This window comes from Salvia splendens, chromosome 3 (genome assembly GCF_004379255.2).
Source record: "Salvia splendens isolate huo1 chromosome 3, SspV2, whole genome shotgun sequence".
NCBI classification, from domain to species: Eukaryota; Viridiplantae; Streptophyta; class Magnoliopsida; order Lamiales; family Lamiaceae; genus Salvia; species Salvia splendens.
Genome location: NC_056034.1, coordinates 3,318,696 through 3,331,385, shown reverse-complemented (window position 1 = coordinate 3,331,385; position 12,690 = coordinate 3,318,696). Strand labels below are relative to the sequence as shown.

Genomic DNA, 12,690 nt, shown 5'->3' with positions numbered 1-12,690 from the left:
CTCTCTCTCTTCCACACTTTTCGCTCCTTTTTTCTCCATCCTCTCCACCTTCCTCGATCAATGCATTTCCTGTAACGATTACGAACATCGTCTCCTCATATCCCTGGCGCATTTTAATTTTGGCATTTTCGCATGGATATGATCAATGCGATCAATGCCAATTGCTGCTAATTTTTACAATTAGGGCTTCAGCTTGGGGTTCCAGGGATGTAAATGTAGCCTGGAGGAAAAAAAAAATATTACTATCGTTATTTTTGTTGGTGTTGCATTTGGTCGGGGCGATTTAGCGCCAACGGCGTTTGAAATTCGGGGTTTAGGTTGAAATTGAACAGATATTGGAGCTGGTTTTTATCTGGAGCTACTTAATCGACGTTGCCATGGATCATGTTGTGGGTGGAAAGTTTAAGCTTGGGAGGAAAATTGGGTGTGGTTCATTTGGTGAACTCTATTTAGGTACTCGATTAGTGCTTCGCTTGGTTATATTTCCATTTTGTTGAGGAACTTGTCCCTTTCATTGTATTTGTCTCGATGTAGGTGTGAACATACAGACTGGGGAAGAAGTAGCTGTCAAGCTGGTATGATTTTTAGTTTAATTCACTGTTCTTATTATTATACTACCTGTCCGAGTTTTATGAAGAGTTCGGAGCATAGCAATCTGCTAAATTGATTTATTTACATCTGACTTTTAAATCAGCTTTATCCAGTTATTCGTTGTATATGTTCTTTCTTCATTATCATTCTCGAGTTCAAATTTATTTGTCTAGTTTTTACATTTAACTTCTGATTAGTTTAAGCTCTTCTCTATGGCACTGTTATTATGTTATTTTCCTGTTCTCTAACATCTGTGATTACCAGGAATCTGTTAGGACCAAACACCCTCAACTTCACTACGAGTCAAAAATTTATATGATTCTACAGGGAGGAAGTAAGTGTCTCTATCTCCCCCCCCCCCCCCCAATAAAAAAACAGGGAGGAGGATATGATACCATAAGGGACTAGATGGAATGCGATCTTTTGTTGGTTATGCTCTACACATGTTGATACTGTAGAAATATTCTCTTCCGAGCATGAGTTAAATGAAATTGAGTCTGGTGCCCTATGTTTTCATGTAGCTGGCGTACCCAACTTGAAATGGTTTGGAGTTGAGAATGAGTATAATATCATGGTCATAGACCTTCTGGGACCGAGTTTGGAGGATCTCTTCAACTATTGTAACCGGAAATTCTCCTTAAAAACATGTTTAATGCTTGCAGATCAATTAGTAAGATGATTTAGTTTTTGCAATTCACTTATCAAACTTGCGGTTATGGCTATAAACTTGTGCATAATGTCTACTTTTATGGATGAATCTTAGATTAATAGAGTGGAATACACACATTCAAGGGGATTTCTTCACCGTGATCTTAAGCCTGATAATTATTTAATGGGCTTGGGGCGCAAAGCAAACCAGGCATGTATTTCTATCATTCTTTGGTTCTTTACTGTTGTTTGGACTATTCGATACACAATGATTAATGAAATTTGACAATCGCGGAGTATTCAACCTAGAGCAGGCAAATCATGGAAACTGGATCACTTTTCAATAGCAACATGAATTTCCAGTTTTATCAAATTCATTCTCCAGCTTTCGATTTGTTTTTTCAATTCATTTGACCAATTTTATTTTGTGACTGAATTTGGTAAGTGTTGCTGGGGCATGTACCTTATTCTTCAATGACACTGGTTTTAATCTGCAGGTTTACATAATAGACTTTGGTCTTGCTAAGAAATATAGGGATCTCCAAACTCATAGGCACATACCCTATAGGTATATTTGCTTTTGTAATATTTGTGGCTGTGTCCTGATTTAGTTGTTGCATCTGTTAACTTGTTGACTGTACCTCTTAAATTCTTATCCAGGGAAAACAAGAATCTCACTGGAACTGCTCGCTATGCCAGTGTTAATACACACCTAGGGGTTGGTAAGTGATGAATCATTAGAGCACTAGTTTACTAGTATTTCTGTTCAATATGGTCATCTTGAGAATGATTCGATATAATGTTTCTGTAAGCTGCTTTTGATTCTCCTGTGCTTGGCAGAACAAAGCCGAAGAGATGATTTAGAATCTATTGGTTATATCCTGATGTACTTTCTGAGAGGAAGGTTGGTTGACGGTGATCCCTACTTTAATTTTGTTTGCAGACACGTTTTCTACATGTTAGGGTGATTTTTTTTGCTATTTTTTACAGTTGAGATTTTGTGTTCCACACTTACATTTTCTTTTTGTTAGCCTGCCCTGGCAAGGACTTAAAGCTGGTACTAAAAAGCAAAAATATGACAGAATCAGTGAGAAGAAAATGTTGACTCCCATAGAGGTACATACCATAGTCCATGTTGGCATGCTTGGTCCTTGTTTGAAATGCATGTCTTCCAATATTAAGTGCTGAACCAGAACCCCAAATTTGCAGCTGGAGTCTTAATATACTTGATTTGTGAATCATATTTAGTTGTTCCAAAGTTACTTTATTGAGTCAGCTGTTTCTTTTAATGCCTCAGGATCCAAAGATCAGCAAATTCAATCCACATCAGTTTTTTACATTGCTGCTGCATGAACCCCTTTAGTTGATTTAAGCAATTTTAAGTATCTTGGAAAAGAAAGAAGAAAATTATAAAATCTATATTCAGTTCAAGTAACTAGATTGAAGTTTGATACATCATTGTTTTCCCTGATCTTAAATCGTAAATCCTGCCTGACTTTCTCATCTTGGTCCATGACTGTAAAGTGTCCTCCATTATTGGTTTTTTACTTTCGCGAATTACATGCTACTAAGTGAATAAAAAGGTTCAGTTCATGTGCAATTACTGCAGGGACTATGCAAGTCATATCCATCAGAGTTCGTTTCATATTTTCACTATTGCCGCGCGTTAAGATTTGAAGACAAACCAGATTATTCTTACTTGAAGAAGCTCTTTCGAGATTTATTTATTCGTGAAGGTAATGGATACTTTAAATTATGCAAGGCTGTTCTGGATATGCTCTTGCTTAAAAGTTTCTCCTTGAGAATATTGTAATTCAGCCTGAACTGTTGTAAATTTTCATGCAGGATACCAGTTTGACTATGTGTTCGATTGGACCGTATTGAAGTATCCTCAGATTGGTCCTAGTTCCAAAGCAAGGGTTAAAGTTGCATTTTTTAATCTTTATCTGTTCTTTCTTTCCAGAGTATAAATGAATAAACTGGTGAATTTGCTTGCAGAATCCGTCTGCCAATGCCATTGCTGGAACAACCTCTGGTGAAAAGCCAAGAAGAACATCAGGTCTAGAAGGATTAATTCATTATTAAATTATGCTCTTTAAAATGAACAAAGTTATAGGATCATATTAATTAGTTACTGGAACCCTTTGTATCATGTTGAAATGTGAGTTCTTACTATTAAAAACTTGAGCCAACCTCTAGAAGTTTCTCATAGCCAAAATGCTGAAATCTGTTAAGAGCTTTCATGCATAAAAAATGTGCTCGTTTGGTCTTTATCCTTTAGCTCTTTCTGTGAGAGAAAGAAAACCACAGTCCTGAAACTAAAATGATATTGCTATCATTATTCAGAGATCAAAAGTGTAAAAGTGCATTATGCCAAATAAAAAACATTAGGGATTCTTAAGAGAATTTTGAATTTTATGACCAACCAATTCAGTTTCGTATTGAAATATTTTTATTGTTTGCATCCTATTAGTAGTATCTGATTGTCGTTTTATATCGGCCATTTATTTGCAGTTGGGCAAGATATGAAAGACAGATTCTCGGGTGCCATTGAAGCTTTTGCTAGGAGAAATACTTCAGCTGGTCGTCTTCGTGAACCTTCAAGACACAGAACACTAGAAGATGTTCATTTATCCAGGGATATGGTGTGTTAATTTTCCCTTCTAAGATTCTTTAGGGCGTACTTTCTTTGGATGATAGCAGATAGATAAACATAACATAAGCTAATCAACCAAATACTTCAATGTATCAAACAATTTTGAGCTTGTTTGATAGGTTAATCCTTCAAATACTCAAATCTAATACTCCCTCCGTCCCCTAAAATTTGTTTTTTTTACCTTTTTGTCTGTTCCCTAAAAATAGAAACTTTCTATTTAAGAAAATTTCTCTCTCTCTAATGAGGTGAGACCCATTTAGACCCATTTTCACTAACATACTTTTCTTTCTATATATCTCTTACTTTCCCAAACTTGCATTAAAACTCGTACTGTTTCAAAAGTTTTTTTCTATCTTAGAAAATTTACAGCATTTTAAAGTGACTAAGATGGTTGTGTTGTGATGTGGTGATTTGTGCAGCAACTTGATATAGAAAGAGGGCGTGCTGCACGAAACGTGAGCTCTACAAAGAGAGCAGCAGTCATTTCAAGCAGCAGACAGAGCTCATCGCTTGAGGCTACTGATGGACGGTCTAGCAGATTGGTATCAAGCAATGGTCGTCTATCCAGTACAACGACACACAAATTTCTGCCCAGCATTGAGCCAAAGCCATCAGCATTTTCCCGTGGTGCAACGACAGGCACTGGCTCTCGTGATGACCTACGAAGCTTTGAGTTCCTCTCATCAAGGAAATAGCTAACTGAATGATGTTTTTCATCGCTCCATCCCATTCTTGTAAATGTGCCCTCACCTAATTTTCTTTTTGCGGTATTTACTCTCCATGACTTTTTTTCCCTTCTTTTTCATATTTCTGAGTTGTCTGTTGTAATGCATTATATGCTCATCCATGGAATTGATGGGTGGGAATTTTTCATTTTTCTAGAGAAAATAGCTGTATTAACTTCGTTCATTGATTGGTATGGATATATTTTTTACCAAATTAGTAAATAAACGTCATCTAGCTAGTGGTGTCTCCTTCAAGTATATCCAGAATTAATGCTGTTTCTTGTTTCTGTTTTCACTAGTAGGCTAAACTCCAATCCGAGAGTGAGGCTTCAAGAATTTAACAGTAAACAATAAAACAGAACTTGGTGTGTGTATATTATAGAATACTGTATGTTTTAATGGCATCACATTGTGCTCACGCAAAAAAAGGCAATGAAGGGTCAACTTATAGTTTAAAGAGGGAATCATGTACAGAAGATATGATACAGGAAAAATTCAAGATGCACACGATGAATTCAGCAAGATCCAAAATATGCTGCAAGCTTTAATTTCGAAGTGCTGCTAACCTCTTCTCTAGTTCATCCATGCGCGAACTACACAAGATATGCAATATATGTACATACGTGAGGGGGTCCGGAGACTGCAACTTGAGCTCAATTTTAGAAACAAAGCATCGAAAATTGGTATATAGGCCCGTTTTTAACCAAATACAAAGTGGAATATCGGAATCTACATAACAGAAAAAAGATCAACATGCTTATGAGAGAGCAAAGAGAAAATAAAGAGATACCTGTCTGCCTCCTCTGCGTTCCTTCCAGCAATTTTTCCTTTTGGAGCAGCTGATAACTGCCATGATAGAAGTAAACAATTACAGTAAATTGTAAACCACATTGGAAAAGTATATAGAACAATTAATTAGGCTCCTTGGAAAAAATAAAAATAAAAAAACAAATCTCTTACCTGTGAGGCAACATCGACACCAATTTCGTCTAGCACCTGGAAAAAAATATCATTCATTAACTAATACTACAACAATAATAGTGCAAGATCTGCAAATTAACAAGACTTACAAATTCAAATATCCTAAAAACCATTTTTGAAAGGTTTAAGATTGGATGTGATTAGAAGTTAAGAAGCTGATTTGGTTGGTCCATAGAAGCACTTAAATTTCTGGATTGCCTAACCTCAGAAAGAAAATTGGCTGCTTGCAGAACTTATCTACTGACAGAAATTCTATTACTCCGAGCATTGTTGCTCTCAATGTAAGATATGGACTTCACATCCATCGGTTATGTGCCCTTCTTAGTTTTAGATGCTTACAGTATAAATTAACAAAGACATCATAAAACAAAAGGAGAGGCTGGTTCTTATGAATTTATGATATTTGACAGAAAATTGGTCTGTTTATTTCCATTCATTCTAGTTTTGGAACACTTAAAAAATTTAAAATACATTGGTCATGTTCACGAAAATAATTTTGGGATTGCATCCTGAGAAAGTTCCAAACTTAGAAGCATTTCATGCTTTTTCGTGCACCCGCAATTTCATCTCAAAGTTGCTATATAGTTCTTGTGAATGCAAAAAGTACCAAAAGAGCATAAACATTTACATATCAAACCTTAGCCTATGTAAAAACTAGAAAATAATTTATTGAAGCAAACATATGCTTTCTCTACAAAAAGATCAATACAGATATTTTCAACCATGGAAATCTGGACATGAATATAAATACGATATGAAACCAACTCTCAGTAGAGAAGAGAAACAATACCTGATTTGTCAAGTCCTCAGTGTCATCTTCAGCCTCATCATCATCAAGAACATCATCTATGGCATCTGACATCATTTCAGTCTACAAATGCAAACATACACCACAGTAAATAAAGAAGAATATAGACTCGCAAAAATGGGACTACAATTTATTAAATGCATCGGTGAAAACTTACAGTCATATCCATTTGTGCTGATTGCTTCTGGAATTCCTGCATGACCTTCATCTGTTTTGCGGGGTCCATTTGCTGCAGACAAATGCAACTCGAAGAATTAATGGGGTAATTAAAAAATTATTCAGCCAAACTAGAAAGTAACCAACAACTGATTCTGCGTAGACCACCAGAAATAAGCATTAGGAACAAGAAGTAAACCTTTAGAATCTTCTAGAAACTATCCACCAAAAGGGAGAAAAAGCAACTGAAGGGAATATAACGAGATTATGAACAAGACCTTATTCATTGCAGCCATAGCTTTACTTGCACCTTGCATACCAACAGCAACAGACGTTTGAGCAGACATTGCCTGGAAATGGACATGCCTAGTTCTTAGCAACAGTGATGTGAACTAGAGCAACTGGAAAAAAAACATTGAACTGAATGCAGAGCATATATATACCTGTGTATGTGTTGATATACCTCTCATCTGAGCTCGACTACCTTGTAATTTGGTTATCTGCTGCCGAAGCCTGATCAATTGACGTGCAAGAATTTTGGTAGCAGCCTGGAAAATGCAGGGAGAACAAGTTGTACGGAGACCAACAGGTACAGTTTTTAAAATATCACACCATTCCTAATGCAGAGCTTTAAATCTGTTACACACCTCATTCCCTGTTTTAGCAGTTCTCTTTATCTCAGCCACAAGCTTCTTTTCCTGCATTTACGAAGCAAGCAACACTTTGATTACATGCAAAAGGAGAAGAGAACTGCTAAAAACAAGTGTTGAAGCCTTGATATACCTCTGATTGGAGTGTCTGAATTTCCCTCTCTACACCTAAATTAAAATCACAACACACCAAAATACAATGCATTATTAAAATATTGCTTGTGTGGCTTGGTCTCTTAAATTGCAAATACAAAGAAATGTTAGCTCGGAAAATTATAGTACTACTCGTTGGATTCTGGATTATAAGAGATAAACCGGACGTAATACAACCCAAATAAACCGTAAACAGTAGTAAGATATGCCCCGGTAGCCCCGGTAGTGCTCTCGGATTGACATGTCGTCCCAAAGATAAAACGGCTTTGAGTGGTGTGTAGAGATGCATCGAAGATAAAACGGCTTTGAGTGGTGTGTAGAGATGCATGGAATGACTAGCCTATTTATAGGCCGAGTCCACTGCAGGGGTCAACACAGCCTTGATGGCTGCACGTGGCACGCAGCTCGCGGAGGTGGCGGCGCTTGCGTGGGCTCTACAACCATCTTAGTCCACTATAATTATTACGTGTAATAATTCTTCTTATTAAATACTAGTTTAATAGGATTGTTACTCCCAATGTGTAATAATTGACTCTCTTAATCAATCTTATGGCTTCTCTCATAGCTCATTTAATTAAATTGCAATTTTGTCCAACTTTAATCCATTATTTCCCACTCACCGAAAATCGGATTTGAGAAAATGAATATACGATGTTCATCTACTCCGAACGTAGATCGACGCTATATCATTTAATTCACAAAATTAAATGTCTCATTAAATTTATTCTTGGTCAAAACCCTTTGACCGGGCACACGATTCCAACATTACTTCCATTCCACATGCCTTGATGGAAAAAATCATCCCAACAAAAACCTAATTACATTTGAACGTTTGGAAACATGGTCATCTACACAGCGTAAGCCTAGCTTGATTTGCAATGTCGCATACATTTCCTCAATTTCTTTTCGTTTACGAATCATGATTTATAAACACTTAAACTAGAACTGACAAACAGTAAAGCACCCCCACAAAAAAATACACATAAATATGATGGCCAAGGAAAAAACCTCTTGTTGCAAGGGCCATCTCCCGCTTGCTCTCTCGAAGAGCCTCTGAAATAAACCGAATCAAAAAAGTGAGATCGCAATCGAAAATTCATCTAGTCCTATCAAAAGTCAACCATAGAAATCATAGGGCACCAAAACTCATCCAGCCCAACCTTTAGCGGTAGGTTTCTTGGAGAAGATGTTCATGTTTTATTTGGTCGGAATTCCTGTCAATGGATGATATGATGGCGCCACAAATTACCGCCAAGATCAGCTCTGCCAGCCTTTGCTGCGTTTGCACAGCTGAACCAACCACTTTACTATTATATCCCTTATAAAAAATACACCACAAATTATATTTTTATTTTAAGATTAAATTTTCAATAAAACGCTAAATATTTAAGTTGATTACATTGAGGCGTCCATGCAATTTAGTTTAACACAAGGACGGAAAATTTGGAGCTAGAATTTTAAAAACTGGATTGCCGTAAATACAATTAGTACTACTCATGTTGGTATTCCTCCGTGATCTTCTCATCTCCTTTTCTCCTATTCCATTCCATTATTAAACACAATAAAATAAATATTGAGTAGTAAGCAATTTATAACTATCAATTCTTCAATTTCTGCTAAATGATTGTAATTTTTTTTCACAACAATATATGATGAATTAATTCATCATTAGTTTTAATCATTGTAATTTGTAGACGCCATGTTAATCAAACCGATTCCAACGATTAAGTTCACAAACTATAACTCATTACTCAAAATTCAACAATAAAAAATTTGAAACAAATAAACAAAGAGCAAATTGATGTATAACTTGAAACAAAATAGAATGTGAAAACAATAATACTATTATGTAAGATAAAAGAAAACTTTGAACCTTCGGATCATCTTTATTTCAGAGGAAAACTTGACATGCAAAACCTGTTGGTTGTTATAACTATTAAAGCTTGGAATTCAAAAAAGTGATAATGTTAACAAAAATCACACTCAAACACCGTAGTTTGTTTTAATCGCCAAAACAGGAAGAGTCAAGTGAAAAATGAATTTTCGAAGAAAGAAATCTGAAATATAAATTTAATTCTCTTGATTTCCACAAGGCTGCATAAGAAACAAAATAAGTCTCAAAAATACTACACCAAAATCTATACTACTCAAGCAGGAATCTCCTTCTTAAGCTTGGCAAGCTCTTGTCGAACAACACCAGCTTTCTGCAAAGTAAAGATGAGGGCAAAGTTCAGCCTTAGAATGCACATCGACATAAATATCAAGGAAAATAAAGTAGTCAAGGATAAGATCATGTGATTCGAGCAACACAATAGGGATAATATGTTTTTCTAGCGAATAACAAGAAAAACTATATTGAATTGGTAACTACTTGTTGGTTTCAGTTCTTTGAGCAAACTCAGGAAGCACAAATGAACATCAAATACCATATACCAGGGTAAGTGCGTAAATACCTTGATCTTTGCCAACATAAGCTTAAACCGGTCAAAATCATTGAGGGAAGCCCTTTTCTTCTGAACAATCAACTTTCTTCCCCAGGAACTGCTTTCCCATTTTCCCTTAACATCTGCAGAAATAATGCTAGGAATCAATAAATCAATGCAACAAAATATTATTCCAATACTGTCCATCTTTTGAGCACTTACCAGCAGCCTCCATAGCTGCAACAAGAACTTTCTTCTTTGGCACCCTCTTGATGTCAATTTTGATGTCTGTAAGAGAAAGCCTCTTGAAGTTAATCTGGCTTCTTACCATGTCAGGGGAGTCAACCAGAGCCTGTGTCATGAGAAAAAGGACTGTAAGATCAAATACATATACATTGAAAGCATTCAACACAAGTAACTATAGACTAAACATCAATGTGATTTAAGTATATCAATAGAACAAATCACTAATTAGTAGTAGCAAAACAACAAGACAGTCAAAATCATGGCTGTATCATCTTGTTCAATGACTATCTCAACAAATGAAACTTGAGATATAAAATAAATCTAGAATACATGATACAAACAGGATCAAACAAATACAAAGCGCAAAAATACCAAATATACGCAATTGTAGAGAAACATTATAGCATTTATATAAAAATTTGGCCACTATCAAAATAGTGTGATAATTGACACCTATAAACCTAACAGCAAATTCAAAACTGACACTCCCAGTTTTTCCTAATCAATACAGTAAGAAGCAACCAATTGAGCTCAGGCGAAAAATAGATATAGGTGCAAACACAAAGGATCCATAATCTAAGTTCATTACAAGCTAGAGAAGCTCCCAATATACAATAATCTAAGGAAGCTCAACCAAATAAATCGAACCACATGTAATTGCTTTGAAGAGAAGTCAGCATAATTGACGAATTACCAAAATCGAAAACACAACACGCGAAATGGGGAGACGTACCCTGTTCTGGTCGATGACGTCAACGATGACGACGAGCTTGCCATAGTCCTTTCCGTAGTTGATGAGGCCCACCCTCCCGATCTCGACGTACCTCTTGAACGTCTACACAGCAGATCAAATAAGATTGAGATGGAAGAGAATAGACCAAACGAGAGTAGCTGGTGGATAAGAAGCTTACCATTTTCTGCTGTGTGTTGTGTGCTGTGGGAGAGAAGAGGAGGAGGCAGCAAATGTAGAGGTGAAGGATATACAAGTGCTGCTGCTGCTAGGGTTTTTCGATTGCAGAGTATTGGGCTTTTGGCCCTGCTCAGTTTACATTAAGTGGGCTTTTCTGGGTCAGATTTTCTACCATTCGTACAATATTTTCTGATTTAGATTTTTTTTAACTACTACTGTGTTTAGTGGTACTAGTATTTAGAGAAGATAATTTTTAGGTTATTAGTATCAGATAATTTTGAAGCGATGACAAACAATCTTTCATTAGTAATATTATTTTAATTTGTTTGACCATTATAACTCTTAATACTCAGTTTTATTGTTAATTTACAATTTGTAGAATAAAATGATCAAACAAACTCAAATTTCATCGATCCATTACATAAATAATAAGTTCATTTAAATTACTTTTATCAATTCAATCTAAAGTAAAAGCCCTTAAGTAAATGCCTTTAATGATAACTGAATTATGATATGCTCAATTTAATTAATTGCAAATACATGTCCCAATCATTATATCTTTATGCGTGAATTATAACAATAACACAGCAAATATTATCCAAAAGGTTAGAAGTATACAAGGGCAATCAAACTAAATAATGGTGGAAAATTAAAAAAAAAGGACAAATGTTCAATGCCTGTTACACTATTTTTAAAAAGAATATTAAATGTTGAAATGATTGTGTGAGAGGCTGAAAAGAACAATAAGTGGCGAGAAAACTTCAATGGTTTTCAAACGTGCATTAACTACCAATAATACCATTCCATCCTCAAAACTTCGATATTTTCTTGAATCTTTGCTTCTCGATCTTAAAAAGGTTTGAGAAAGCTACTTCTAGATGTTAGTGTGATATTTTGAAAAATGCCAATAATTTGTGTATATATTTATGTAGCTGGAGGATGAAAAACCATAAAATTAGCATGAATATCAAAAGCATGGCGTTTCTACATGAAACTACTTAATCTGACTCCTACATAGAAAATAAACGAAGATGTCGATAAAGATGAAGGGCATTTTCAAAGGCATCAGATACATTTCTCTAATATTTGGTAAGTGATTAATATAATTTGCAATTTTTAAAAGATGTTATCCCTCCAAAATTGAAAACCATAAAATTAATTTGTATGTGCAGATGATGAGCAGCAGGCAGAAAAAGACATGCAGATTGGGCTTCCCACAGATGTAAAGCATGTTGCTCATGTAGGGATTTCAAATGATTCCAAACCTGATAAAGACAGTTCCGATGTCAAAGAAGGTAGATTTCAAATTTCCAACCAAACTCTTGGGATTATTGTATGAAAATGATCTGGTTTGTGGTTTTGACAGATACAAAGAGAGCACAAAAAACGAAGAAATCCTCCCAAGAGAAGGAGCAAGGTAAAAAAGCGTCGCGGCGGCGATCAACAGACGGTAATCCACTGGACGCCCTCGGGAAACCCAGACGGGCCCCGAGAGAGCCATCGGACCCCGATGCCCCCAAGAAAGCGCGTCGGAAGAAGTCTGAAGGCGTGGATCAAACCAGGCGCCGCGAGAACAGATCACGCGGAGATGTAATGGTTGATTATGTGTCCGAATCCGATAGCGGCCCTGCTGGGCAGAAACTGGGATCTCAGTTGAGTGAAGACGACGAAGAGAGACAAAGTAGAGGGCATTGGTGATAATCTGCTTTCAATTTTTGCATTGTTTTTTCCTTTGACTTTTAT

General features: G+C 36.0%; 3 protein-coding genes and 1 long non-coding RNA gene across 5 annotated transcripts; 2 read left to right on the top strand and 2 right to left on the bottom strand.

Moving 5' to 3' along the window:
• Positions 1–317: 317 nt before the first annotated feature.
• On the top strand, positions 318–4,831 carry LOC121794406 (casein kinase 1-like protein 10). The gene is made up of 14 exons (XM_042192554.1): positions 318–453; positions 535–575; positions 856–925; positions 1,113–1,261; positions 1,355–1,450; positions 1,737–1,807; positions 1,900–1,961; positions 2,080–2,143; positions 2,271–2,355; positions 2,849–2,975; positions 3,085–3,158; positions 3,238–3,298; positions 3,754–3,884; positions 4,315–4,831. The coding sequence occupies exons 1-14, from the start codon at positions 378–380 to the stop codon at positions 4,588–4,590; spliced, it is 1,383 nt and encodes a 460-aa protein (XP_042048488.1). The 5' UTR covers positions 318–377; the 3' UTR covers positions 4,591–4,831.
• LOC121794407 (vacuolar protein sorting-associated protein 2 homolog 3-like) lies at positions 3,455–8,689 on the bottom strand. Of its 2 annotated transcripts, none has more exons than XM_042192556.1 (11): positions 8,529–8,689; positions 8,377–8,421; positions 7,349–7,383; positions 7,213–7,263; positions 7,009–7,113; positions 6,844–6,915; positions 6,567–6,638; positions 6,392–6,472; positions 5,581–5,616; positions 5,411–5,466; positions 3,455–3,557 (listed from the first exon to the last, which is right to left on the bottom strand). In XM_042192556.1, the coding sequence occupies exons 1-11, from the start codon at positions 8,560–8,562 to the stop codon at positions 3,470–3,472; spliced, it is 675 nt and encodes a 224-aa protein (XP_042048490.1). In that variant the 5' UTR covers positions 8,563–8,689; the 3' UTR covers positions 3,455–3,469. The 2 variants fall into 2 exon arrangements, with proteins under 2 accessions (XP_042048490.1, XP_042048491.1); XM_042192557.1 differs by lacking the exon at positions 3,455–3,557 and adding an exon at positions 4,972–5,213 and having other exon boundaries at positions 8,529–8,688.
• A 719-nt stretch (positions 8,690–9,408) lies between these two features.
• LOC121793587 (60S ribosomal protein L14-2-like) lies at positions 9,409–11,079 on the bottom strand. The gene is made up of 5 exons (XM_042191617.1): positions 10,949–11,079; positions 10,771–10,872; positions 10,014–10,143; positions 9,822–9,934; positions 9,409–9,572 (listed from the first exon to the last, which is right to left on the bottom strand). The coding sequence occupies exons 1-5, from the start codon at positions 10,949–10,951 to the stop codon at positions 9,516–9,518; spliced, it is 405 nt and encodes a 134-aa protein (XP_042047551.1). The 5' UTR covers positions 10,952–11,079; the 3' UTR covers positions 9,409–9,515.
• A 940-nt stretch (positions 11,080–12,019) lies between these two features.
• On the top strand, positions 12,020–12,326 carry LOC121796460. Its single transcript, XR_006049772.1, has 3 exons — positions 12,020–12,036; positions 12,120–12,242; positions 12,314–12,326. It is a non-coding gene; the product is annotated as an uncharacterized LOC121796460 (long non-coding RNA).
• Positions 12,327–12,690: the final 364 nt, after the last annotated feature.

What these genes read in the sequence shown, in the direction of transcription:
- LOC121794406 (XM_042192554.1), top strand. Translation starts at nt 378, where the DNA reads ATGGATCATGTTGTGGGTGGAAAGTTTAAGCTTGGGAGGAAAATTGGG. An exon ending in ATTTGGTGAACTCTATTTAG is followed by an intron (nt 454 to 534) that starts GTACTCGATTAG and finishes GTCTCGATGTAG; the next exon opens with GTGTGAACATACAGACTGGG. An exon ending in TTCATTTATCCAGGGATATG is followed by an intron (nt 3,885 to 4,314) that starts GTGTGTTAATTT and finishes TGATTTGTGCAG; the next exon opens with CAACTTGATATAGAAAGAGG.
- LOC121794407 (XM_042192556.1), bottom strand. Translation starts at nt 8,562, where the DNA reads ATGAACATCTTCTCCAAGAAACCTACCGCTAAAG. An exon ending in GTATATCAACACATACACAG is followed by an intron (nt 6,916 to 7,008) that starts GTATATATATGC and finishes GTCCATTTCCAG; the next exon opens with GCAATGTCTGCTCAAACGTC. An exon ending in CTATGGCTGCAATGAATAAG is followed by an intron (nt 6,639 to 6,843) that starts GTCTTGTTCATA and finishes ATTTGTCTGCAG; the next exon opens with CAAATGGACCCCGCAAAACA.
- LOC121793587 (XM_042191617.1), bottom strand. An exon ending in ACGTCATCGACCAGAACAGG is followed by an intron (nt 10,144 to 10,770) that starts GTACGTCTCCCC and finishes CTCATGACACAG; the next exon opens with GCTCTGGTTGACTCCCCTGA. An exon ending in TTATGTTGGCAAAGATCAAG is followed by an intron (nt 9,573 to 9,821) that starts GTATTTACGCAC and finishes TTTACTTTGCAG; the next exon opens with AAAGCTGGTGTTGTTCGACA.